This window comes from Panthera onca, chromosome F1, assembly GCF_046562875.1.
Source record: "Panthera onca isolate mPanOnc1 chromosome F1, mPanOnc1 haplotype 2, whole genome shotgun sequence".
NCBI lineage: Eukaryota > Metazoa > Chordata > Mammalia > Carnivora > Felidae > Panthera > Panthera onca.
In genome coordinates this window covers 13,548,419-13,573,862 of record NC_138355.1, presented here as the reverse complement: position 1 = coordinate 13,573,862, position 25,444 = coordinate 13,548,419, and the positions used below count along the sequence as shown (strand labels likewise).

The 25,444-nt window shown below is 46.4% G+C and overlaps 1 protein-coding gene across 5 annotated transcripts in view; it reads left to right on the top strand.

Moving 5' to 3' along the window:
• The window catches only part of ADCY10 (adenylate cyclase 10), a 74,976-nt gene that overhangs the window by 7,468 nt on the left and 42,064 nt on the right, over positions 1-25,444 (top strand). For 4 of the 5 annotated variants that reach the window (XM_060643422.3, XM_060643419.3, XM_060643418.3 and 1 more), the window contains exons 4-16: positions 990-1,028; positions 1,201-1,344; positions 3,049-3,254; positions 5,178-5,274; positions 8,664-8,752; positions 10,983-11,174; positions 14,174-14,292; positions 15,766-15,842; positions 16,242-16,431; positions 18,962-19,017; positions 21,827-21,980; positions 24,577-24,769; positions 25,276-25,362. In XM_060643422.3, coding sequence (XP_060499405.3) covers positions 990-1,028; positions 1,201-1,344; positions 3,049-3,254; positions 5,178-5,274; positions 8,664-8,752; positions 10,983-11,174; positions 14,174-14,292; positions 15,766-15,842; positions 16,242-16,431; positions 18,962-19,017; positions 21,827-21,980; positions 24,577-24,769; positions 25,276-25,362 — 1,643 coding nt within the window. The remainder of the gene's footprint in view (positions 1-989; positions 1,029-1,200; positions 1,345-3,048; positions 3,255-5,177; positions 5,275-8,663; positions 8,753-10,982; positions 11,175-14,173; positions 14,293-15,765; positions 15,843-16,241; positions 16,432-18,961; positions 19,018-21,826; positions 21,981-24,576; positions 24,770-25,275; positions 25,363-25,444) is intronic. The other variant, XM_060643421.3, reaches the window with a different exon arrangement.

The window sequence follows — 25,444 nt, the reverse complement described above, 5'->3', positions numbered from 1 at the left end:
CCTGCTTCCGATTCTGTGTTTCCCTCTCTCTCTGCCCCTCCCCCGTTCATGCTGTGTCTCTCTCTGTCTCAAAAATAAATAAACGTTAAAAAAAAATAAAAAAAAAATTTAAAGAACTTTAGTTATATTCAATGACTCAAAAAAAGCGAGCATCGACATAACCCCACCGTAGTCATTAAGAGAATGTTGTATGAACAGGTGAGTGATTTATAACTCACTTATTAGTGCTTTGTCTTCTAATGATGGAGTCGGAAGCACTTACAACTGACTTTTCAACCTCTGCCGGCCATCTTGTGTGTATTCTTCATCTGAACTATTCATGAAGCAAAAAGTCTTACTCCATTAAGGTAAACTCAGGGTCTAGTCTTACTGGGCTCTACGTTCTCCAGCATTATCTTAATGGCACCCAACTAGACCAAAGTTAATGCTCCTTAAGAGCAGAAACTGTATCTACTTCCGGTTTGCATCCCGCTCAGCACAGCGGTGCTCAACAAATTTGTGGCACACACACAGAGGAGAAAACAATGCCCACGTCTCTTGTAAAGCCTACGTAAACAAAATGCAAGTTGGTAATAACACCCAAGCTGACCTTAGTTGTGCTTTTCCGGTTTCCTGATTCTCACTGCAGTGCGGAGTCCTGTCATTCCTGCACTTGCCCGTGCCACTCGAGCGTTCCATTGATCAGGAGAAAGCGCTCCATTATCATGGGCATAGCTCACTGTCTTCAGACCTCACCAGAAACCCCACCTGCCTTCCTGTCTCTTCCCATTCACAGAAACAGACCACGTCCTAGTCTCGTTCTGTGTGCATTCTACAGTTGAGGAAACACCTCAGTGGGTATAAGTGACTTGTTTCAGGCATCTTTAGCATGAGTTTAGACTCTGAACTAATGTTCTCTTGAGCTAATTTCTATTCCACGGATGAAGAATGAATTCTTACTAGCTTTAAGGAATTGGAGTGTGATATACCTTGTTTTCTTCTTTTCTCAGAAGTGTTGATTTTTGGAGGAGACATCTTAAAATTTGCAGGTAGGGGGGCTCACGGAGATGGGAGGGGTAAGGAAGGAATGCTGAGGTGCGCCTTGAGGAATGTTTGAAGAGTGTCTACGCAGATTTCAGACACAACAGTCTGAATCCCCAGACACAACTGATCCCCAGGGCAGGGCGGGGCAGGAGCCCTCCGTGTATCTGTCTCTTCAAGGTGATGCACTACTCGCCCTGTGGAAGGTGGAGCGAAGGCAACTGAAAAACATTATCACGGTGGTAATTAAATGTAGCCTGGAGATCCATGGATTGTTCGAGACTCAGGAGTCCGAAGAAGGCCTGGATGTCCGAGTCAAGATAGGTAAGCTTTGAGAAAGGGGAGACGCTAAAGCAATCTGGACATGGGTCCTGACCCCCGAGGAAACTCTCTCCCCAAGAGAAGACATAGAATGGGGTGGAACACAGTGGCTCAGCCCGCCTATCACGTCCTGAACTTGGGAATTAAGCTAACCAGAATGAGTTTTGGCTACCTCATTTACCCCTTAGAACTTGGGCGAATCTTAAGATCTACCTCAGAGGCTCTTACGAAAAGTAAATTGAAATAGTATAGTACCTGGCACAGAATAACCACTCCATGAAATACTCTTCATTATTACCATTACTGCTGTTGTTCTCAGGTCTTACCGCTGTCAGTGATAGTCATTTAAAAGAACTATGTATCACTTATTTTTATTTTTTATTTTCTTAAATTTACATCCAAATTAGTGAACTATCCCTAATATATAAATATATATAATGTATTTATATTTTTTATATGTATAAATGTATGTATATATATAAATATAATGTATTTTATTTTTTATTTTGTATGTATTTTATGTATGTATATATATAAATATAATGTATTTTATTTTTTATTTTCTTAAATTTACATCCAAATTAGTGAACTATCCCTAATATATAAATATATATATATATAAATATATATATATAAATATAATGTATCATTTATAGTTGATACGTTCATACGTACATTTTGTGTACCTGTCACATTTTGCAACATTCTGTCTTTTGTTGCTCTGGTACCAAAACCTTTAACTCTCAACTTAAAAACAGAGGGCACATTGTTGGGATGGGACACCTGACTGTCAAAATACCTACTCCTTTTCTTCAACCTCTTCCCCTCCGGCTCTTGCCTGAGATTCAACCTTGAGGGTTTCTTTTAAAAAAAAAAAATTAGGGGGGGGGGGTTGCCTGGGTGGCTCAGTCGGTTGAGCATCCGGCTTCGGCTCAGGTCACGATCTCACAGTTCGTGGGTTCGAGCCTGGCGTCGGGCTCCGTGCTGACAGCTCAGAACCTGGAACCTGCTTCAGATTCTGTGTTCCCTCTCTCTCTCTCTCTCTCTCTCTTTCTGCCCCTTCATTACTTGTACTCTGTCTCTCTCTCAAAAATAAATAAACATTAATTTTTTTAATGTTTATTTATCTTTGAAGTAAAATTTTTTTAATGTTTATTTTTGAAGGAGAGAGAGACAGAATATGAGGGGGAGGGACGCAGAGAGAGAGGGAGACACAGAATCTGAAGCAGGCTCCAGGCTCTGAGCTGTCAGCACGGAGCCCGACGCGGGGCTCAAACCCACGAACTGTGAGATCGCGACCTGAGCCGAAGTTGGATGCTTACCCAGCTGGTCCACCCAGGCACCCCTGGTTTCTTTTTCAATGAAAGCCTCAATCTCTGGTAAAATGCAAATCCTCTCCAAAAGGAATTACTAAAGTTGATCTCTGCTGTTCTTAAGTACAAATACATTGAAGAAAAGAAAATAACTTTGGGGACTGATCGGGCCTTCTAGAGAGTTAAGTGTCAAGGACAGGCGAAAACTAGTAGCTGACTTTCTAGCCGTGGGACAAGAGAGGAGCTTTGGAAGGTCTGGGCCCACAGAGGCATTCTCGGATTCCTGCGTAAAGTTTCAGAACCTCCGTTTTGCTCGGAGGTCGATTCTGACTGTTCCAAGAACCAGCGCCGCTGGGAAATAACCCGGAAATTCTTGTGCGGGCCTTCTTGCCAGGACTGGCTGCTGGCCACATCACCATGCTGGTCTTTGGAGATGAGACACGCAACTTCTTTCTGGTGATCGGTCAGGCGGTGGACGACGTGCGCCTTGCCCAGAACATGGCACAGATGAACGATGTCATTCTGTCACCAAACTGCTGGCAGCTCTGTGACCGGAGCATGATCGAAATTGAGAGGATTCCAGATCAGAGAGCAGTTAAGGTAGGTACGATTCTGCTGCTTGCAGAAAGTTCCATCGGTCTGTGCCAGGGCTGTCCCCGCCCCCCCCCCCCACCCCCGCCCATACCACCCCGTCAGGAAGACCACTGGGAAGGCTGGTCCCATGAAGCTCCTGGCCTGGAGACTCTCGGATGCGTCAGCCTGAGTTACACTTACAGGCTTCAGGCCAGGAGCCAAGGCCCAGCATTCAGGAGGAAATGATTAGGTTGCTCTGTGCTAAGGATGCGGACTTTGGGTGTGGAGGCCTGTGGTGTGCCAGTGCCCTTGCTTATGGAACAGGAAGGGTCCCCTGCCGACCTAGAAGCAGAGGGGTGTCGTCGGAGGTGTCGCTACTTAGCACCCTTCTAACTCAGGGCGAGGGATCACTAAGGGGGAGGGGTGGAGGGAGAGGGGCAGCCCTTTAGTGAGGGAAGAGAGACGCCCTACAGCCCTGCCTCATCGCAGACACTGCGGTGAAGCTGAAGACCAACTATAAGCAGAATTGTCCTTGGGATATGGTCACTCAGCGACACTGGACGTTGAGCGTGTGTAGCAGGGAGGACGGCCGTGCCACCAGCTGCACCAGGAATGGATGCAGGGCCAACGGAGAGGAGGGGGAGGGTCCGGGTAGCTGCTGGCCGAGGCGAGAGACTCTCCTACACTGTGCGTCGCTCTACGGCCCTCACACCGTCACTCCTCCCGCGGTGTCCCCCCGGGATGCGTGACCGAGCTGGCTCACGGTGCCCCGTTCCCCATCTAACGCCATCATTCCTTAAGGATACCCTTAGAAATTGTTTTGCTTTAATTTAATTAATTTATTTATTTGAGAGAGAGAGAGAGAGAGGAAGGGCGAGTGGGGGAGGGGGGAGAGAGAGAGATTCTTAAGCAGCCTCCACACTCAGGGCAGAGCACGACTCGGGGCTCGATCCCATGACCCCGAGATCATGACCTGAGCCGAAATCAAAAGGTCGGACGCTCAACCAACCGAACCACCCAGGCGCCCTGGAATTGTTTCCATTTTAATTAAGTTTAGACGGCAGAGAAGTTCAAAATTAATAGTTCCCGTATACCCCTTCCCCAGCTTCCCCAAATGTTAGCATCTCTCATAATCAGAGTGCAGTTGTCGAAACCAGAAAACATGAACATCGATGCAATACTATTCTCTACTTGAGGGCCTTACTTGGACTTCACCGGTTTCCCGCTAATACCCTAGGTGGAATGTTCAGGTTTCTCTTCACGATCTCGCACTGCATTTCGTTGTCATTTTTACGGAGTCTCCTGCAGTCTCTAACAGTTCGGTGTTTCCTGGCCTTCATGTGACCTTGACACCTAAGAAGAGTATATTGGCCACTTTGTTGAATGTCCCTCCATTTGGTTTTGCCTGACACTCTCTCATTATTGGACTAGGGTTTGCTCACATGGGGCGGGAGACAAGAATACTACAAAAATGAGGTTGTACCATTCTCCATGTATCGTACCAATGGGGTTCTTGATCCTGGTATGAATCTTCTTACTGGTGATGCTCCCCACTACATTTGTGGGCATCAACCCCCTATGTCCTTTTATACTTAGAAGAAAGAAATGATACATAGTTTTGCCGGGTTTTACTTAAATTGAAATGTTACGAAGGAAAAAAAAAAAAAAAGAAGGAAATTCTAAGAGTGGGAAAGCACGCGGGTGAGAGCCCTGGTGAGGCCTTCTGTATATACACTGAAGATTTGAGATCTTGAGGACTAGTCAGAGAGACTTTTAGTGTGATCGTATCCAAATTATAGATCTCGGTTGTCTCAGTATGCCAATCTCCATTTAACATGTCCTGGACATTTTAAGAGCATACTCCCTGCCCTTTGTGCTGAGCAATTATATTCAAAGGACCAGAAAATCCTCAGAATAACCAAAAAACTTCTCTTTTTTTTCTTCATTTAGGTGAATTTCTTAAAGCCGCCTTCTACTTTTAACTTTGATGAATTTTTCACCAAGTGTATGACTTTCATGGATTATTACCCTTCTGGTGACCATAAAAGTGAGTACGCTCCATGGACAAGAGCCTTGGCCTCTACCAGTGCTCAGTAGGGTCTTAACCAATGCCAAGGGCTCTATTATAAGTGACCGGCCTCCTCAGTACAGCTCCCAGCGGTGCACAAAGGGGACCTTCCTCCCATTCCTCATGACCGTGATTCCAAGTATAACCCTCCTCAGGCCGTCCATCTCTGCTTTGGCAATGACTCTTCTCCCTTACCTTCTAAACATGTACAAGTCTGCCGCATGATAAAAGGAAAAATAAAACTTCTATAAACCCTACTTTCTGCTCCTAATTTTCACCACCAAAGTTCTCAGAAGAGTGATCTATATGTCTGTGCCTCCTCCTATCTTCTCATTTATTTATTCACCCAATAAACTTGGGTGAAAATTGCATATGCCTCGGGGGTGGCATGGTAGTGTTCACCTACTTTTCCATCTTGAGCCCCTGATGTCTAGCTTCTAGCCACTTCTTCTGTCTACTGAGACTGTTTAGGTCAAGGCCACCAATGACCATCAAACTTGCCAAAGCAGATGACCTCTCTTCAGGCCTCATCCTAGCTGGTTGGTCTTCAGTTACCCTCTTTTTATGGACATACCTTCTTCTCGTCCCTTGGGTTCCAGAATATTGTTTCCTAGTTTTGCTTTTACACCTTAAGCCACCTGTTTTCAGTGACTTTGCTTACCCTCCTTCCCATTCCTTAAATGTTGGTAATTCTAGGGATCTGTCCTTGACCCCCCAGTCTTCTCTGCTCACATTTTGGAGACCTATTCTACGTATCCATGCTTAACTTCCCTAGGACTCCCAGCAGGCTGGGACTAGGGTGAGGAAAAAGGGAAGCCTAGGGCATGAAATTTAAGGAGGCACTACTCATGGTTTTGCAAGCTTCTTGCCCCACATAAGACCCAGCCCCAAGTGCCGGAATTCAGCCCAGACTTTTGTCACGATTTCTAGACCCCTAAAAATACTGCCCATGGGTCATTTTCACTGGATGTCAAACAGGTACTCAAACGTTAACACGTTGTTAAAAAATGGTTAAAGATGACAATCTGGGTGATGCAAACAAACTTCGATGCTTCATGAGGTGTGGACAGTCTCCTTGTGGAGACCCGCAAAATGGGGTGGAAGGCAAGAAACTTTTATAAGAGAAAGAATAAGGAACAAGGAAGTGACAGACAGAAAATATCTGACGGGGGGGGTGGTGGGGCGCATAGTCAACCTCGTTTGGGGTGAGAAGACCAAGAGTTGGCTTGGCATTTGGGGATTGCCTGGCTAGACGGACTGCATTTCCGGTCAAGTGAGGCATTTCCGGGGACTTGAAAGTTCTGAAGTTTCAGTTTGCTGACGTGGTACCACAGGCTGGAGCAGCTCCATGTTGGGCCTAGAAATGTAGGTCAACAAGGTCTGAACACCGAGCCACTTACCTTTCCCTAGGAATCGTTTCTTCCTCCAAGCCAGAAACTTCAGAAACATATTTTCTTTAATTATTTTGAGTTTATTTATTTATTTTGAGAGAGACAGAGACAGCGTGAGTAGGGGAGGGGCAGAGAGAGAAGGAGAGAGAGAGAATCCCAAGCAGGCTCTGCACTGTCATAGCAGAGCCCGATGCGAGGCTCAGACTCACAAAAGGGCAAGATCATGACCTGAGCTGAAACAGAGTCGGACGCTTAACCGACTGAGCTATCCGGGTGCCCCAGAAACATCTTTGAATCAGCCTTCTTTTTCGTCATCTACATCCGGGTCATAAATATTTTGAACATCACGAGTAGTAGATTGTACTTGTACTAAGCTGCACTATGTAATGGGGCAGGAGGTGGGGTAGGGGGGAAACGGTAGGAAAACTGACCAGGAAAGGCCAAGAACTCAAAATCTCCAGAGATGGAGAAAGTCCAGTGATACTCCTTAAGCTTTACCTCATCCCATCTCCCAGATCTTAATGGTGCCTTCAGTAAAGGGCTCCTTCAGGCTTGATTTTGGGCTTTGCGGTGTCACAATACAATTCTGATACTAACCACCTGGACTTGGCACAGATTTCATGGGTTACGTTCTCTCCAAGACTCTCCTCACTTCAGACACCAGCGGCAAGCTCCGGGATCACCAGGCCACCTGCACTTCTGACCAACTGTCTATAAATCTAGGGGTCCCCCCCGCCCAGTGCTCCCAATAATTTACTGGAGTGACTCACAGATCTTAGGTGCTATGCTTATGATTTTAGTTTTATTGTAAAGGACACAAATCAGGACCAGACAAATCAAGAGACACATAGGGTAAGATCTGGAGAGCCCCAAACATGAAGCCTCTGTGTCCTCAGGATGTTTCACCCTCCCTGTACATCATTGTAGGACTACCAACCAAAGACAGCTCACCCAAGCTTTGGGTGTTCAGTTTTTATTGGGGTTTTATTAAGAACGCATGGTTGATTGAATCATCGGCCATGTGGTTAAACTCAACCTTCGGCCCCCTTGCCCTCTTCAGGGGTCAGAGGTCAGGCTTATATCACATGGCTCAAAGTCCCCACCCTTTCCTCACATGGTTGGTGTTTCCAGCACAACTAGCCCAATCCTGAGACCTCATTAGCATAAATTCAGCTGTGGTCCAAAGGGCCCACCATGATGAACAAAGACAATCCCATTACTTGAAAAAGTCCAAAGATTTAGAAGTTACTTCCCAGGTACCAGGAACAAATACCAGCCAAAGTCTTTATTTTACTACAGGCACACATACCTCTCCATAACCGTTGCCACTACAGTAGCCTAGACCTTTATAATTCCTGCTCCCTTGCCTCTCTCCACAGTCTGTTTCATATCATTTCTTCTTAATTTCCAGTACTCACATGGGATTCCAGCCAGACTAGAATCTTTACCACAATTCCTTCTTTTGTCCAGAAGATATGGGCTTTTGTTTTTTGTTTTGTTTTTGTTTTTTTAAGTAGGCTCCGTGGAGCTCAACATGGGGCTCAAACTCAAGACCCTGAGACCAAGAGTCCCATGCTCTGCTGACTGAGCCAGCCAGGTGCTCCCTAGAAGATATGTTTTATCTTGTCAATGGCGGGTCTGATTCTTTTGTGCTATTGAGGGAGAAAATGCAATAATTTTCCCCCATTGGTTTGCTATGTACTTAATTTAACAAAATTCAAGAATGGCTCGCACTCAGTCTATCTCTCTTTCTCTCTCAAAAACAAAATAAAAACATTTTTTTAAAAATTAAAGAAAAAAAAAAAAAGAATCCTCATTGGATTTCCCTTGGTTCTGCTTGACTGCTAGGTATCCCAGAGTCCCCTGACTGAACCATAAAGACCACTGTCCGAGGGAATGGGGACTAGGAGACTCCGGTCCCCAGCACTGCAGACCACACTTCCTTTTCTGACCCTGCCCCTCCTTCTGCTCTCTTAGACCTCCTGAGGCTTGCGTGCATGCTGGAGTCCGATCCTGAGCTAGAGTTGTCCCTCCAAAAGTATGTGATGGAAAGCATATTGAAGCAGGTATTTTCGCAGTTTAATTTATTGGCTTTTGGGGTGTCCGGGATCCTGGACAACTGGAAAGATCAAGAAGACCAGTAGCTAGTAAAATATTTCACTGAACTAAAAAGAGATGGGGCCAACGTTCTCCATGTGTAGGTGACTATCACATTGGTTTTTCAGATCAGGATACTTTTAAGAGTTAAAGGAGGCATTGTTCACTAGAATTCACATTGGTACCATGTTTCTCTAAGTCACTTACCTTAGATCTTGAGCTTCGAGAGTTAACAATACAGACAATGAGAATGCCCAGAACTACTCCCACCCCCTAAAATTTTCCCTTTGTGTTCATCTAGATCTGGGCTCTCTTAAATGTATTAATTCACGTGAATTAGAACTCTCTCGCCACTCACCATATGCCAGGCATTCTGCTATTTCGTGTATTACTCTTCACAATTCTTGCCAAATATCTTTATCCTCATTTTACATGTGAGAAAACTGAGACCCAGAAGGATACCAGGAACTTTCCTAAGGTTATAAAGTAAGAGACGTAGCCAGGGTTTGAACCTCGTTCTATCTGAATCCTACATTTTTTTGCACAGGCTGCCCACGTTCCTAATATATGAGTGTTTTAATCCTTACTTCCATCAAAATGCAGTTGTGCCCTGGAGGAAATCTTTGGGCAAGACTGAACAGGGGGCAGCTGCCTTCATAGAATGAGTTGAAACGGTATCAGAACGCACCCCGCCCCCTTCAGTCCAATTTAGAAGCACTACGTCCAGTCCCTGCGCTGTTTGACTCCTCAAGATTTCTGAAGCTCCAGAAAGCCCTCCCCTCTCTGCCTCCAAGAGATACAACACATTACATTTCTTCAGCTGCAGCCAGCTGAGGGCAAGGTCTATGGGAAGGGGCTACAAGATAGACTCCGGGACTTGTGGGTAGGAATGATGAATGTGGGGTGAAAAGATACAGCTACGGGGGCTGAAAGGAGGCAGAAGACAGACCTTTCACAACAGCACCAAGGCTTTTCCTGCACCTCAACCACAGAGATCCTTGGAGATGCAGTGGTTGCATTTTTCCAAGCAAAACAGGATCGCCCGGTCCGACAGAATAATCTTTAGCTCATTTATTTACCGGGTTTAATCTTGAATACTATTTATTTATTTAATATGGATTTCTTATTCAATGATTTATCTGAGAAATCAAAGGAAATCGTCGTATCAATTCATTAGAAGTTATTCCTTTAGGAAAAGAATAAAATCACCTGACACCAGGACTGTGCCATCCAGTTAGGAAGCATGACTGCTGGGTTTCCTATACGCAGTTCCTTTCGTTCGGAAGATACGGTGTTTGGGGGTTTGTTTTGTTTTTGTTTTTCTAATACACTCCGTGGGGCTCAAACACAAGACCCTGAGACCAAGAGTCCCGTGCTCTACTGACCGAGCCAGCCAGGTACCTCCTAGAATGTATGTTTTATCTTGTCAACGGAGGATCTGATGCTTTTGTGCTATTGAGGGAGAAAGCGCAGTAATTTTCCCCCATCGGTTTGCCATGCACACAACTTAACAAAATTCAAGAATCATGATAGGCAGGCATCATTTGGGAACACTCTCCTTTCCCCGGGCTTGTGGTGGATGGGCGTGGACGGAAGAGGGGAGCCGAATGACATACATACCTCCCCAGAGACGCAGGGGCGTGTTGTCACTGGGACATCGGACTAGGAGCCCGGAGATTTGGGTTCTGCGTGACCCTGGGAAACTTAACATTATTTCTCCACGACTCCGTTATCTAATCAGTAAAGTGAGGATCGTAATGCCTATTTTATCTCATTTGAGGATAAGGTGGGGTAGGATGTGAAAGTATTCCTGAAGGTCCCAGGCCGTGAACGTACCAGGTGGGATTACATAATAGGCTGTTCTTATCCCTGAATTGTAGGGGAGCCAAAAGGAACAGTGCTTGTCTCTGTTATTGTGACGGCTCCTACTGGCCCTAGGGAGCTAGCAGTTGGGGCAAGGATGTGGTTGCTGGCCAAAAATGAGCAAGTCTGTGAATTCACGTTGAAAGAGATTTTGATAGAGCAGATCTCCATCTGCTCGACTTTGGGCTGCCTCCGCCATGTTGTACGTCGTGCGTTCCGGTAACTTCAGCTCCCCAGAGGATCGCAAAAGGCCAGCGGCCTTCTTGGGGGTGGGGTTGCAACAAAGAATCCACTGCCAAGGATCCGGGCTAAAGAAAGCCGCTCTCAACTCTGCAGATCGATGACAAACAGCTTCGGGGTTACCTGTCTGAGCTTCGCCCTGTGACCATTGTGTTCGTGAACCTGATGTTTAAGGACCAAGACAAGGCAGAAGTCATCGGCTCGGCCATCCAGGATGCCTGTGTGCATATCAATTCTGTCCTGAGGGTCTCCCGAGGCCAAATCAACAAAGTCTTCATGTTTGACAAGGTAAATTGTGAACTGAGGGGCAGAAACCTACCAATAAGTTAAAGTTGGCATTCACACCTATGGACGTTGGTGAGAGGGAGAGAACAGACACTTCTCACCTAAAAATATCTGTCTCTATTTGGACTTCTAGAAATAGCTTGTATGGTGGATATGGCCCTTACTGTGTGCCACCCATTGTTCTCAATACTTTACACGCATTAACTCATTTCCTCCCGCGGGACTACTCTAAGAGGTAGGTGCGGTGGTTGTTGTCCCCATTTTACAGATGAGCATCCTGAGACAACGCGAGATTCAGTTTTGCTCATGACCATCCCGTTAGTAGGTGGTGGGCCGGATTTGAGCCCAGGCAGTCCGCCTCCCCAGTCTCTGCCCTCAAGCACTGTTGCCCGACCAGCTCTTGCCATGTGCACATCTCCAGCCCAGCGTATAATGCATCTCCTGGAGACTTTAGGTCACGTGTCTGGTAACTTTCACGCTCCAGAAGCCTGTTTCCAATATTCCCTACCTGCCGTGTCTACACCTCTAGTTCCCCTTCCCGCTTCAGCAGGGGGAGGGAGGCTGAGTGGGGTGGAGGGGCACCTGTAGCTTCTGGGTGTTTGGTGTTTTTTTTAAATTTATTTACTTATTTTGAGAGGGAGTGTGTGTGAGTGGGGAGGGCCAGAGACGGAGGGAAGGAGAGATTACCCAAGCAGGCTCGAATGTCAGCGCGTAGCCCAAGAACTCACAAGCCGTGAGATCGTGACCCGAGCTGAAATCAAGAGTCGGACACTTAATCAACTGAGCCATCCAGGTGCTCTACTTCTGGATATTTTTAATCTGCTCCTTTAAAAAAATTTTTTTTTAATGTTTATTTTTGAAAGAGAGAGAGAGAAAGTGCAAGCAGGGGAGGGGCAGAGAGCGAGGGAGACACAGCCTCTGAAGCAGCCTCCATCCAGGCCCTGAGCTGTTAGCACAGAGCCCCATGCAGGGCTTGAACCCACAAACTGCGAGATTATGACCTGAGCCGAAGTCGGATGCTTAACAGACTGAGCCACCGAGGTGCCCCTTTTAATCTGCTCTTAATAGGTTCAGAGAAAAACGATGTGGTTACCAAATTACCACAGAAGTGCTAGGAGAATTGATTCCCCATCTCAAGTGTTTTGCATCATAAGAGCAGAGCACTAAATCACTGCCCCACATTCACTCATTCACTAATTTGAGAGCATTTATTGAGCATTTGGTTGAAAGGGTTACCCTCTAGTCTTTGCACAGACCTGAATCAGGGCTTCCTTTATCCCATCAAGATAGAACCCAGCGCCAACTAGGATCTGACACTTAGATTCTTTTTGGAGAGGGTTAAAGAAATCAAGGTGTTGGGGCGCCTGGGTGGCTCAGTTGGTTAAGCGGCCGACTTCGGCTCAGGTCACGATCTCTCGGTCCGTGAGTTCGAGCCCCGCGTCGGGCTCTGTGCTGACAGCTCCGAGCCTGGAGCCTGCTTCCTATTCTGTGTCTCCCTCTCTCTCTGCCCCTCCCCTGTTCATGCTCTGTCTCTCTCTGTCTCAAAAATAAATAAACGTTAAAAAAAAAAATTAAAAAAAAAAAGAATTCGAGGTGTTCTCTTTTGCCTTTCATCAGGATATGTCACGTATACAGACTGAAATTTGTAGCCCATCATCCTTTAATTATTATGCTCTTTTCTTATAGACAGCAGCATCTGACGCAGGTAATTGTTTAAGTGATTGATACTAAGATTGCAAAGAGTTTAATACTGCTTGGAACAGTTAAGTCTATGCCAAGAAAAAGCACTCTCAGTTTAAGCCATTATCCCTAAGAATAATAACAATATCTGAAAAGAACTTTAGAGTTCACAAAGTGTAACTGTGTACCAAGTTTACATTATAAATGTATATAATGTTTCATATAAACTTACATATATAACATTAAGTTTATAAAAGCGTATATACTGTAAAGTATATATTTGGGGCGCCTGGGTGGCTCAGTCGGTTGAGCGTCCGGCTTCAGCTCAGGTCATGATCTCACAGTCCGTGGGTTCGAGCCCCGCGTCGGGCTCTGGGCTGACAACTCGGAGCCTGGAGCCTGCTTTGGATTCTGTGTCTCCGTCTCTCTCTGCCCCTCCTCTGCTCACGCTCCGTCTTTCTCTCTCTCTCTCACGAAATGAATAAACATTAAAAAATACAAATAATAAAGTCTACATTCTATACAAAATACAGGATACACGTAATATACTATGTAGAGTATACACATGCTGTAAAGTAGTCTGCAAAGTTATACCTGTGTATGTGTATATACATAGAACCCTCATTTTAGGAGCCAGAGCGACCTTCGCAGGTCTATGTCATAGCCATTTGCAGATCGATAAACTGAAGTTCGCTGCGCGTAATTGACTTACCCAAGTCCCCACACTTGCGAAGTGGCCTGAGAACACAGATTTTCTGACCGCAGAGCGGGTGCCTTTTCCACTGCTCTGTGCTGTTTTCTCAGATTTAAACTTAGCAGCGCGTAGGGTAAGACCTTGGCCGCAGGGGGAGAGACAGGTGGGTACCCACAAATAGCCCAGCACAACCCATTGTCTCTGGAGAAAAGCAAGCCCTCCTCAGGCTAGAAGTCAGAGGACGTTTACTAAAAATAAAATAGATGTGTGAGAAATCATGATCAAGGGTGACTCAGAAAGTGAGTGTTGCTGCCCTCCTTCCAGTAGCCTTCTGGCTGGTTCAGTTTAAATTTTTTTTTTTTTAATGTTTTTTAAAATTCATTTTTGAGACAGAGACAGAGCATGAGCAGGGGAGAGGCAGAGAGAGAGGGAAACAGAATCCGAAGCAGGCTCCAGGCTCTGAGCTGTCAGCACAGAGCCCAGCGTGGGGCTCGAACCCACGAGCCACGAGATCATGACCCGAACCCAAGTCGGTTGCTTCACCCACTGAGCCACCCAGGCGCCCCCGGCTGGTTCAGTTGAAAGATGGCCCTCCGCCAGCTGTGTGTGCTGACTCTCTCCCTCACAGGGCTGCTCCTTCCTCTGTGTCTTTGGTTTCCCTGGGGAAAAGGCTCCTGACGAGGTCACTCATGCCTTGGAAAGTGCTATGGATATATTTGACTTCTGCTCTCAGGTTCACAAAATCCAGTGAGTGTTGACCCTGTTCCCATCTGGTGGACCCTGACCATTTCGTAGCATAGGGGGAGATGGCACAAACGGTCAGGGGGCAGGAGGGAAGGAGAGGGCTGTCGTTGACTGGAAGCCCTTCTGTTCGGACTCATTCCTCGGGGCCAACCCAGCCGTGATGCAGCCATGGAGGGATGGTGAAGGCAAAATGCAGAAAAGGACACTCTTAAAAAGTCAAGACATAGCAGGTTTGCAAGAAAACCTACTTGGGTTGCCTGTCTATGCTCTGGCTTCTTGGTACGAGGTTGAACTCCCAACACCATATGGAAGACTTGAGTTGATTTTGAAAAAAAATTTTAAGCTTATTTATTTATTTTGAAAGAGTCAGTGGGGAAGGGCAGAGAGAGAGAGAGAGAGAGAATCCCAAGCAGGCTCTGTGCTGACAGTACGGAGCCCGATGCGTGGCTCGAACCCACAAACCCTGAGATGATGACCTGAGCCAAAACCAAGAGTGGGACGCTTAACTGACTGAGCCCACCCAGGTGCCCCTTGAATTGATTTTTTTTTTTTTTTTTTTTACCATTTATTTTTGAGAGACAGAGAGAGACAGAGCATGAGCAGGGGAGGACAGAGAGAGAGGGACACAGAATCCAAAGCAGGCTCCAGGCTCTGAGCTGTCAGTGCAGAGCCCGACGCGGGGCCCCAACCCAGGAATCACGAGATCATGACGTAGGCCGAAGCCAGACGCTGAACCGACTGAGCCACCCAGGTGTCCCTTGAGTTGATTTTTAATAACTGAGAGATGCAGTGAGTCCTTGGGTTGGAAATTTATATACTGATCCGATCTCAAGATGATCCACTCACAGTTAAGCTGTTAAGAAGGTCAGGTTTAGCATCCCCAGCCCGGGCTGCCTAAGAGCCCAGGCCCTCAGGTTTGCCTTGCCCGAGCACCCCGATGTCCCCAACTCGGGGCTCTACTTTAACAGGTACCACCCCCCTGGCTCTAAGCATTTCTGCCACGTCAGCCCCTCGTCATCCATCTATGCAGCCACCCTCATGTATTAACTAAGCTAGCTTTTGACGGCCACACACTACATCTGAGTTCCTCCGTGACTTTGTTCTTTCTCGCCGTAACAAACATCGCCGAGTTGGTTACAATGCTTACGGTGTCAGCAATTCAAGTCCACCTGCGGTGGTGAGAGGTTATTTTCCAGAAAAGTGGCTCAGATGGGTATTGAAAAGTAGCAGGAAAGGGAAGTGATTTGTCACTCCCGAGAACTTAGTTCTGCGTCTCAAGCTGTGCCTCCTTCGCACGTCCGGGCCCTGGGCAGTCGCCCTAAACTCCCCACAAGGGAAGACAGTTACCTATCGAAACGCCTCCCTGCCCCCCTGCCCGTTCCCCTGCCCCGTTCGTCATCGTGTCCCCACCCTCCCCACTTTCTCTCCGCTCAGTACCTTTCCCTTACAACTCTCTTGCTTTCTCCCGGCTGCCAGTACCGTTTCCATCGGCGTGGCCAGCGGGATCGTCTTCTGCGGAATCGTCGGACACTCTGTGAGGCATGAATACACAGGTGCGCTGAGCTAACTCCTCCTCTCTCCTCGCCTTGTCCTCCGGCCTTGGGGGAGGAAGGATAGCTAAGCGAGACAGGGGCCCTGCCCTCTGAAAGCTTGGAGCCCAGCCACGTAGCTTTGCCCCTTGGCAGCTCGTTGCTTGCAAAGTGTGGGTTTCTGAGCTGTGCATGCGTATCAGAAATAAGTAGTCGTTCGCGGGGATCTGTAGAGGCTGTAAGCGCATGGAATGAGGCCGCCTTTATAACCCTTTCCTGTGAACATTAGACAGTTACTCCTCGTAATTCCTATTAAAAGTCCCTAAAGAACATGCCACTTGGGGACAGTGTGTTCCAGATTGCATTCTGCTAGTTCAATGGCTCCTTTCTCCCCGGCCTTTGCCCTCCTCCCTTCTGTTTCAGTGATTGGCCAAAAAGTCAACATAGCTGCCAGGATGATGATGTACTACCCAGGAACCGTGACTTGTGACTCCGTCACCTACAATGGCAGCAACCTCCCAGCCTACTTTTTCAAAGAGCTTCCAAAGAAAGTCATGAAAGGTGTTGCGGACCCCGGACCCGTCTACCAGTGTTTGGGACTGAATGAGAAAGTGTGAGTGTGGGGCGTTGATTTTGCGGTATTTTTTTTTTAGTAAAGAAGTGGGAAAATTAGGATAGCGAAAACCATCAGTCACCCGTGCCCGATTTGAACGCAATTTATGAAAGTGAAACCGATTCCTTCCCCAGAACGAGGCCCAGATTTCCCAAATCCTTCGTCCTTCTCTATCTTACTGATAGTATAGCATCACGAGAGTGGTATGATCCCATCCTGCCCTCCCTACTGATAATCTAAGGGTGGTTCTTCAAAGGTGGTGCAAACTGAACAGAGAACCCCTCATTTGAGTATCTTTTGGGACCCAGATGGACCCAGCGGCCAACCATTAAGTATTTACTGATCGTACCAACTATGTGCCAGGCATGGACGGGGCTAAAAGAGTGTGAGATATTTTTCCTCCTCTCGGTCTTTAGTGAAATCTGTTCCCCAGAAGCCCAGCTTAGATACGTAGGGATCCCCTTGGAACTTAAAGTCCTTCAGCGGCTTCCAGTCATTTTCATGATAATGTTCAAATCCCTCAAAGTGACATACAGCCATCTGCCTTTCCAGCCGTATCTCCTCCTGTGCCCTCTCCTCTGGGCTGTCTAAATAGAGTGTCCTCCCCATCCCCTCCCCCACCCTTGTCTACTGGGACAACCACAGTCAACTTAGCATTTTCCTCCTCTCTGTAACTCTAGTACATACCCATCATGATTGCTGATCTGATACACATTATGAGCTTTTTGATGATAGTAGCTATCTCCTGTTCATTTTTAATACTCCCAGGGCTTGGCACATAGTAGGCACTCGTTAATAACAAGTAAATGAGTAATACGGAAAGTGGAAAGGTATTTATTCTTTATATTAGTGAGCTAGAATCTAGGTCTTAAAGGATCATATAACAGTACCAGGGCTGCAGTTGGTTCAAGGAGTCTTTATTTTTCGTCTTTGTATTCCCAGGGTTCAGCACTGTACTTGGCTTGCATAGACCATCAATAAAATGCTGTGTGAATAAGTGAATGAATACTACTAATTTTTTTGTGTGAGTCCTTCTTAAGGGTTAGGCACTTTACCTCAAAATACGTAGTTTATTCTTAGTATCAGCCACATCAGGGAGACACTATCATTGTCTCCGCTTTATAAATTTAAAAACTGAGATTCAGAGACGTAACAACTTTACGTCCGTGGTCGTAAATCTGGCAAACAAAGAGCCAAGATTCAAAATGCCACAATAACGCTCCGTTATAGGAAGCCACAGTAAATACAGTGGTATACCACAGTAAATATTTACTTATCCCACAAATATGTGGGACTCAATTGATCTTGGCTGGGTTTGGCTGATCTTGTCTATGCCTGTTCACATGCCTGGAGTTCAGCAGTTTGTTGGCTGATCCAGGACGATGTTGGGGGGCAGGGGGGAGGGGGACGGTGGGTAGGTGGGAAGTTTGGCTGATATAAATGAGACGATTTGGCTCTATGTGTGTCATCCTCCATCGGCCTGGCCCAGGCCTGTTCTCATGGCAATATCAGAAGAGCAAGAGAGAGCAAGCCCAAAGCCCAAGCATTTGTCAAGCCTCTGTGTCGCGTTTGGTAACATCCCACGGGCAGGGGCACCTGGGTGGCTCGGTTGGTTGAGCATCCAACTCTGGATTTCAGCTCAGGTCATGATCCCAGGGTCACGGGATCGAGTCCCGCGTCGGGCTCCACACTGAGCGTGGAGCCTGCCTGAGATTCTCTCTCTCTCCCCCTCTGTCCCTCTCCTCTGCTTACTCTCTCTTTCTCAAACAAAAATTTAAAAAAACAAAAAACAAAAAACATCCCATTGGCAAAGCATTCACAAGGATGAGCTCACAGCAGGAAGGCTCTGTAGAGTGACAGAGCCCAGGGCATAGATACAAGTAGGGTTCAAGAAGTGGGGCCATCAATGCGGTCCGTCTGCCACAGAAATTCAGGACCGTCTCGTCCCAAAGGCCGCCCTCCTCCTAGTTCTTCTATACCATTTCTGCAGATGAGATAGTGTCGAAATGCACATACGAATACGAACAGGCCTGGGTCCTGCCCTGAAAGTTCACAATTTAATGGGGAAGACCAACATACACGATACACCCCGTGAGCTGTGTATTAAGCAGAAGTTGGTACGTGCTATAACAGAGACGTAACACAACGGTATGGCAGTGCAGACAAGGGGATGGTCCACTTGACTAAAAAGGCTCCTTCAAGAAACAGTAGTGCGCAGTGGGCAAGCGTGTATACACTGGCCCGGTTATAGATACTGATTCTGTCGGTATTCTCCGTTCCTGCCACCACTCCCCGTGGGACCTCGGGCAAATTAAACGCTCTGCATCTCAATTTCCCCATTTGTAAAATGGATATAATCGTACCTTCTTCGTAAGGTTTTTGTCCGGGGTAAAGGGCGGTACGTGGGCAGAGGACTTGAAACCGTGCCAAGCACACAGCATGTGCTTGCCAAATCACCGTCCGGGCACTTGGTGGAATTTTCTATATTTCCGGGTTCTCACTCTAACATCTTTTCTTTTCTTCTCTTCAGCATGTTTGGTATGGCATACCTCATCTGCAACAGAAATGAGGGCTACCCTTTGCTGGGTAGGTAGTAAGCCGTGATTTTTAAGCTTCTTTACTGAACTATAACAAAACATACAGAAAAGTATACCAGCGTTAAGCGTGCCTCCTAACGAATGATCACAAAATGGGCGTACAATCACCTTCCAGGCGAAGAAATGGAAAAATAGATGCCTGTGTGTGTCTTTTGGCGAACACACGTACGTGTTTCTCTTGAGGTTTGGGAGATGGTTTGGGAGATGATACCAAATAATTGTCCAAAATGGCTGTATTTACTTATATGCTGACCCACGGTGTTAGGAGAGTTCCTCATCCTCACCAACAACTTCGTTTTAAGTCTTCATAATTTTCATAACTCTGTTGGGTGTGTGGTAGTGTCTCACTGTGATTTCCATTTGTGCTTCCCTGATACGGTTGAGTTCCTTTTTCATATATTTGTTGGCCATTTGGGCATCATCTTTTATAACGCGTCTATACAACTCTGCTGCCTATTTTCCAGTTGGGTCGTATCTTTATTTTAGATCTGTTGGCATTTTTTGTATATTCTGGACACGGGTCCGCTGTCGTTTGTGTTTCTTGTACATAACTCCTCCCATCCCGTGCTTGCCTTTTCACCCTGTTGGTGATGTGTTTGATGACCAGAATATTGTATTTTAGTATAATCTAGGTTATATAAACCTGGTCTTTGACAGTTAGTGCTTTTGTACACTGTTTAAAAGTTTTCCATCACCCCAAATCGTGAAGATCTATTTTTAGATTCTCTTCCAGAAACTTTGTTTTTACCTTTTACATTTAGATCTATGATCTATCTGGCAATGGCAGTGATGTTTTTGTGATTCTTGGTGACAGGAAGCGTATCAAGAGAAAGCTAACTTGACACGAGATTAGACAGGGAAGGGGGCCTAAAATGAGGTAAGGATACACCCTCTGGGGGAAGAGACCGTCATGAAGATAGGCTTGTGGAATCTGAAGACAGACATTTCTAGGAACACTTGTAATTTTCTTCTGTTAGATGAACATCCCTAAAAGTATCATCATAAGTTAAATCCTGGTCCTAACTGTGTTAGGACAATCAGGAGGAGGCTCTGTCCCACACTTTGGGGGGATATCAGGACAGAATCTTGATTTCAGCAGAGCAGAAAGAAGGCAGCAGTTCCAGAACTGAAAAGGGTACTTGGATCCTCAGTAGTGTGTTTTTCAGAGTCTAATCACTTCTTGTAAATACAGATTCCCGGACGCTTGAAGGCTGGAAAGGAGAAGGAATGCTCACCCTCACCCTCCTCCGAGGCCTTACTGCCCGTCCTACGATATGACTGTTGTCACGGTGACTGACAGCAAATGGAAGTCCTAACCCCCTTGTATAAGACCAAGGACTCCATCCGACTGCCATAGCAGGCCACATTGGCACAATCTGCTTATGTTTCCCAATCTGGTCTGGGCGCCTCTTTGCCCTGATTCCATCTCTGTGAGGTAAAGATCAAGCCCACACAACCTTTCCTTATCACTCTAGCCAACAAGAAACTTGTCAGAGGTGAGGACTATAGGAAATACCCTTTTTTTAAACAAGAGTTCCTGAAAATGAAATCGTATATGCTAACAGCATAGATGTTAACAAACCTATACTCAAAAAGTGTCCCAGATATTAGGGCCTCGTTGGGAGAGAAACAAGGTGACGTGACTTTTCTGAGTTACCTCCGTGAGGTTCAGGCCAAAGAAGAGTGTGACGCATCTCACAATACTGAAGTTCAAATGCATTTTCAGAGAGGGAACGTTTCCCCCAAATGAAGCAGTGAAACCTGCAGAGTGGTTCTCCCCGAATCGTGCCCAGAAATTTGCCTTACCACGTAAACACTCGGCTGCTTTGTATAAAACATCTAAGCTTAGAGTAATCGTCCTGGTTTTCACGAGACATTAGATAACACCGGGCTACGTGTTTGCTCTGTGAAGGGGTCCAAAATGGTCCCACCTCCACCCCCGCCAGCAGTGCCCAATCCAGCAAAGAAGAAAGAACCAGCCCTGAAAGGTTCCCAAAATTGTGGGCTGGGTTTCAGATCTCAGGCAGGCTTCCTATTACATATATTTAAAGAGATGTAAGAAAAAGAAGTGTCAGGGTTGTGACCAAGGTGATGTTTATTTTCTTCTCAGTTTTCCGTATTTTTCATGGCGAGCATGTGTTGAGTTTCACAATCAGAAAAAGACTATATTTTATAATGTCGGTTGTTCCTGTGATAGAAATAATCTACACATGACTTTTGAAAGCAAGTTGAATTTTCTTAGTACGGATAATGTTTCCAGTAGCCCTGAGATAAGGATCATTTCTCATAGAAGAGAGCAAGTTTCTTTCACAAAAGTAGGAATAAAAAATGTTTTCCATAATTGTTTAACATGGGAACCCTAATTTAATAAATTTATTTCCCAATGTAATAATCTATAGATTACTTCTCGTGTGCTATAGAGGAAAAGAAAAAGGAAAAGAACGCAAGGGCCAGGGTCAGACAACCCTGGTTTAATTCTGGGTTGTGTAATCCAAGCAGTTTGCTACCTTAAATCTCCGTTTTCTACACTAAAATTAAATGGACGTTATAATGAGCGTTCTACGAATACTTGGCCTCACAGCGTGTGGGGATCAGATAAAACCGTAACTAGAAAGCTCCAGAGAAAGGTTTCAAAAATTTTTAAAGTGCACAGTATCTCAAGAAAGGTCATGAGCAATTCCATGGGAATTCTAAAGGTATTTGTAGGAGCGTGATCACTATGTGTTTTTTTTTTATATATGTCTCGACTACTTTATGTTGATTAGGTTTGCTCCCTTTTTAAAAAATGCAAATTACAGGACGTGATAAGGAGATCAAATACTTCATGTGTCGTATGAAGGAATTTTTGGTGTCCAACTGCAGCCGAGTCCTCATGTACGAAGGATTATCAGGATATGGAAAAAGCCAGATACTTATGGAAATTGAGTATCTGGCCCAAGGTGAGAACCACAGGTGAGTGTCTTGCCATGATCGTTTCTTGAGAACTCAGAGATTCCTGATGTCCTTAAGAGTTTCATTTATTGTCACGTTCCTCTCCTCGATGTAATTCGCCTTTTGTCAACTACCCACAGTCTATCAGTTACTGGGTGCCATGCCCTCTGTACTAAATAGGTAATAGATGATAAACAGATTGAACTAAGAAAATGAGAAGCTGGGCTGACCCCTGGAGATCCTGATTTAATGCCAGGCGGGGCTTGGATATCAATATTTTTTTTTTTTTAAATTTTTTTTTTTTTCAACGTTTTTTATTTATTTTTGGGACAGAGAGAGACAGAGCATGAACGGGGCAGGGGCAGAGAGAGAGGGAGACACAGAATCGGAAACAGGCTCCAGGCTCCGAGCCATCAGCCCAGAGCCTGACGCGGGGCTCGAACTCACGGACCGCGAGATCGTGACCTGGCTGAAGTCGGACGCTTAACCGACTGTGCCACCCAGGCGCCCCATTATTTTAAAGCTTCCTAAGTAATCCCGGTGTGCGGACGCTTTGAGAACTCCTGGCATGGACGTTGGGGGCAAGATCGGGTCAGCAGAACAAACAGAAATTTATCCAGCTGGCGATAGAGAATGATAGGCCTCTGGATTCTCCTTTGGAAGGCAGAGCCAATGTACTTATCTCACCCCATTCATGTGTTTTCATACGAGAAATGTCATGTGGCACCTCATGGACAGAGTGATACTCAGTGACGGTGACGGTGACTGAGATGACAATGGTGTCTCATGTCCCTTCACCATCGGACCTCAAGCCTTTAAGGGGAATATGCTTAGAAACCTTACATTACCTGTATTTCTACTCTTTTTTCTTTTTTTTTTTTTTAATTTTTTTTTTTTTAACGTTTATTTATTTTTGAGACAGAGAGAGACAGAGCATGAACGGGGGAGGGGCAGAGAGAGGGAGACACAGAATCTGAAACAGGCTCCAGACTCTGAGCTGTCAGCACAGAGCCCGACGCGGGGCTCGAACTCACGGACCGCGAGATCATGACCTGAGCCGAAGTCGGCCGCTTAACCGACTGAGCCACCCAGGCGCCCCTCTACTCTTTTTTTCAATGTCAAGCCTGCGAAAGGCCAGTTTGTAAATATCTTTAACGTCACTGGTTATTCATAATAACCAGAAGACATTTATTTATTCATTCATGTATTCCGTCATTTATTGAGTACCTACTGTGTTCCGGGAACTGTTGAGGGCTGTATTTGTTTGCTAGAATTGTCATAACAAAGAACCACAAACTGTATGGCTTCCTGAGCAGAAATGTATTGCCTCCGGGTACTGGAGGCTGGGAGTCGGAGACCTAGGTTGACAGCTGGGTTAGTTCCTGCTGACGGCTGTGAGGGACAGTCTGTTCCATGCCTTTTTCCCTAGCTTCTGGTGGTTGGCTACCAATTGTAGGCTTGTAGAAGCATCACCCGATCTCTGCCTTTATATAGTGTTCTCCCTGTGCCTTGTCTGTGTCCGAATTTCCCCTTCTTAATTTTTTTTTTAACGTTTATTTATTTTTGAGACCGAGAGAGACAGAGCATGAACGGGGGAGGGTGAGAGAGAGAGAGGGAGACACAGAATCTGAAACAGGCTCCAGGTTCTGAGCTGTCAGCCCAGAGCCCGACGCGGGGCTTGAACTCACGAACCGCGAGATCGTGACCCGAGCCGAAGTCGGACGCTCAACCGACTGAGCCACCCAGGCGCCCCAAATTTCCCCTTCTTATAAAGAAACTAGTCATTTTGGATTAGGGGCCCAATCTATGCCGCTACGTAACTGCTCACGGAAGAGGAGAGAGAGACGATGAAAATAGGATCGGTGAGGACAGTGATTGAAGTGTGCCACCGGGATACTGCAGAAGCTAGGACAAACCCAACCTTGTATGTAACGCAGCCTTGGGGCTCCAGGAAAGATTTCCAGGAGGCTGCACCTGAGCTGAGATTTGCAGACAAGCAGGAGACGAGGGGTTACCAGGGGCTGTGAGGAGTGGTAAGCTTCCAGGCTGGGGAGACAGCCCGCACAGAGGCATGGGGAGAGGAAACCACTCTGGGTGTTCAGGGATGTCTCACCAGTTCGTTGGTAGAGGATGGACTGCTGGGCAGTGTGGCAAGAAATGGCACACTGAGACCCGGAAAAGGCTTGTATGTCACAGAAAAGAAGCGTAGGCTTACACCTTTTGGCAATGGGAGCCGCTGAAGACTTGCAGATCGGAGAGAGAATTGGCATCGATCCCGTTAACGTCGGGCTTCTGTAAAGGTGGTGCGTCGAATCATGGCACTAGGCAAGGGTAGGAGCATGTTACTCAGCAGTGCGGGTGAAAGTCTGAGGGCCTAGAGCAAGGTGGTGGGAGTGGGGCCGTAGAAGAGGGCAGAGCCAGGGTCAGTTAGGAGGGCTCAGGGACATAGCGGGATGAGGGGGTGTATCTGAAGCAGGAATAACGAACAGCTTCCAGATAATATAGGAAAGTTCTGTTGCAACTGACTACGAAAAACCGGAGCGTTCTGTCGTTCTTTCTTCTTTTCAAAACATACGTTTAAGAACTCTCTTCTGCTTCTTGGCTTTCTCACGAACAGGACGATTGCTATCGCGTTGACTAAGATCAGCTTCCATCAAAATTTTTATACCATCCAGATATTCATGGCCAGTGTACTAGGTCTGGATACTTGTAAACATTATAAAGAACGACAGACCAACCTTCAAAATAAAGTCAAGACACTGTTGGACGAGAAGTTCCACTGTCTTCTGAATGACATCTTCCACGTCCGGGTGAGTCACTAGATCTGACGCCTGCAGGAAAGAGGGACAGGGCCCGCGCAGCGACCCCTGCCTGAGGTCTGACGCCTTAGCGTCTCTTGGCCGTTAATCGCCTTTTTCCTTTCTCATGTGGAGAATCTGGGTGATGAGGAAATGGTTCCCAAACGTCTTTGAATGAGCATCCCCCTTCCTGAGACATTGGAAGTATCTAGAAATACCATACTCAAAAAAAAATCCCAAACCCTCTGATTCGTTTGGCTCTCACCTTCCCATCATAGCTACACTGGACTAGCTGGTCCAGGAGACTGCCAGTGCAAAGACAGAGTATGCCCCGTTACTTCCTGTATCTTACTAGATTCAGTGACATCGCGTGTGACAGCCGGAAGGGACGCCATGAATTAGCTAACGCATGAGGATTCGATGGCGCAGAATGGGAAAGTGATTCGCCCCGAGTCACACAGCTAGTAGCGCCCTTTGCTATGTTCCCATACCTGATCTTCTCCCGATTCTTTGTACAGTTCCCTATTTCACGAGAGGTTTCCAAGATGACCACCTTCAGAAAGCAAAAGCAGTTGGAAGCATTGTTTATGAAGATCTTGGAGCAAGTAAGAGCCGCTGTGGGTCGAGTCAGGGGCAAGGGCAACCGGGAGGCGGCCGGAGGGGTTCAGACGCCACTGGCAAAAGGCT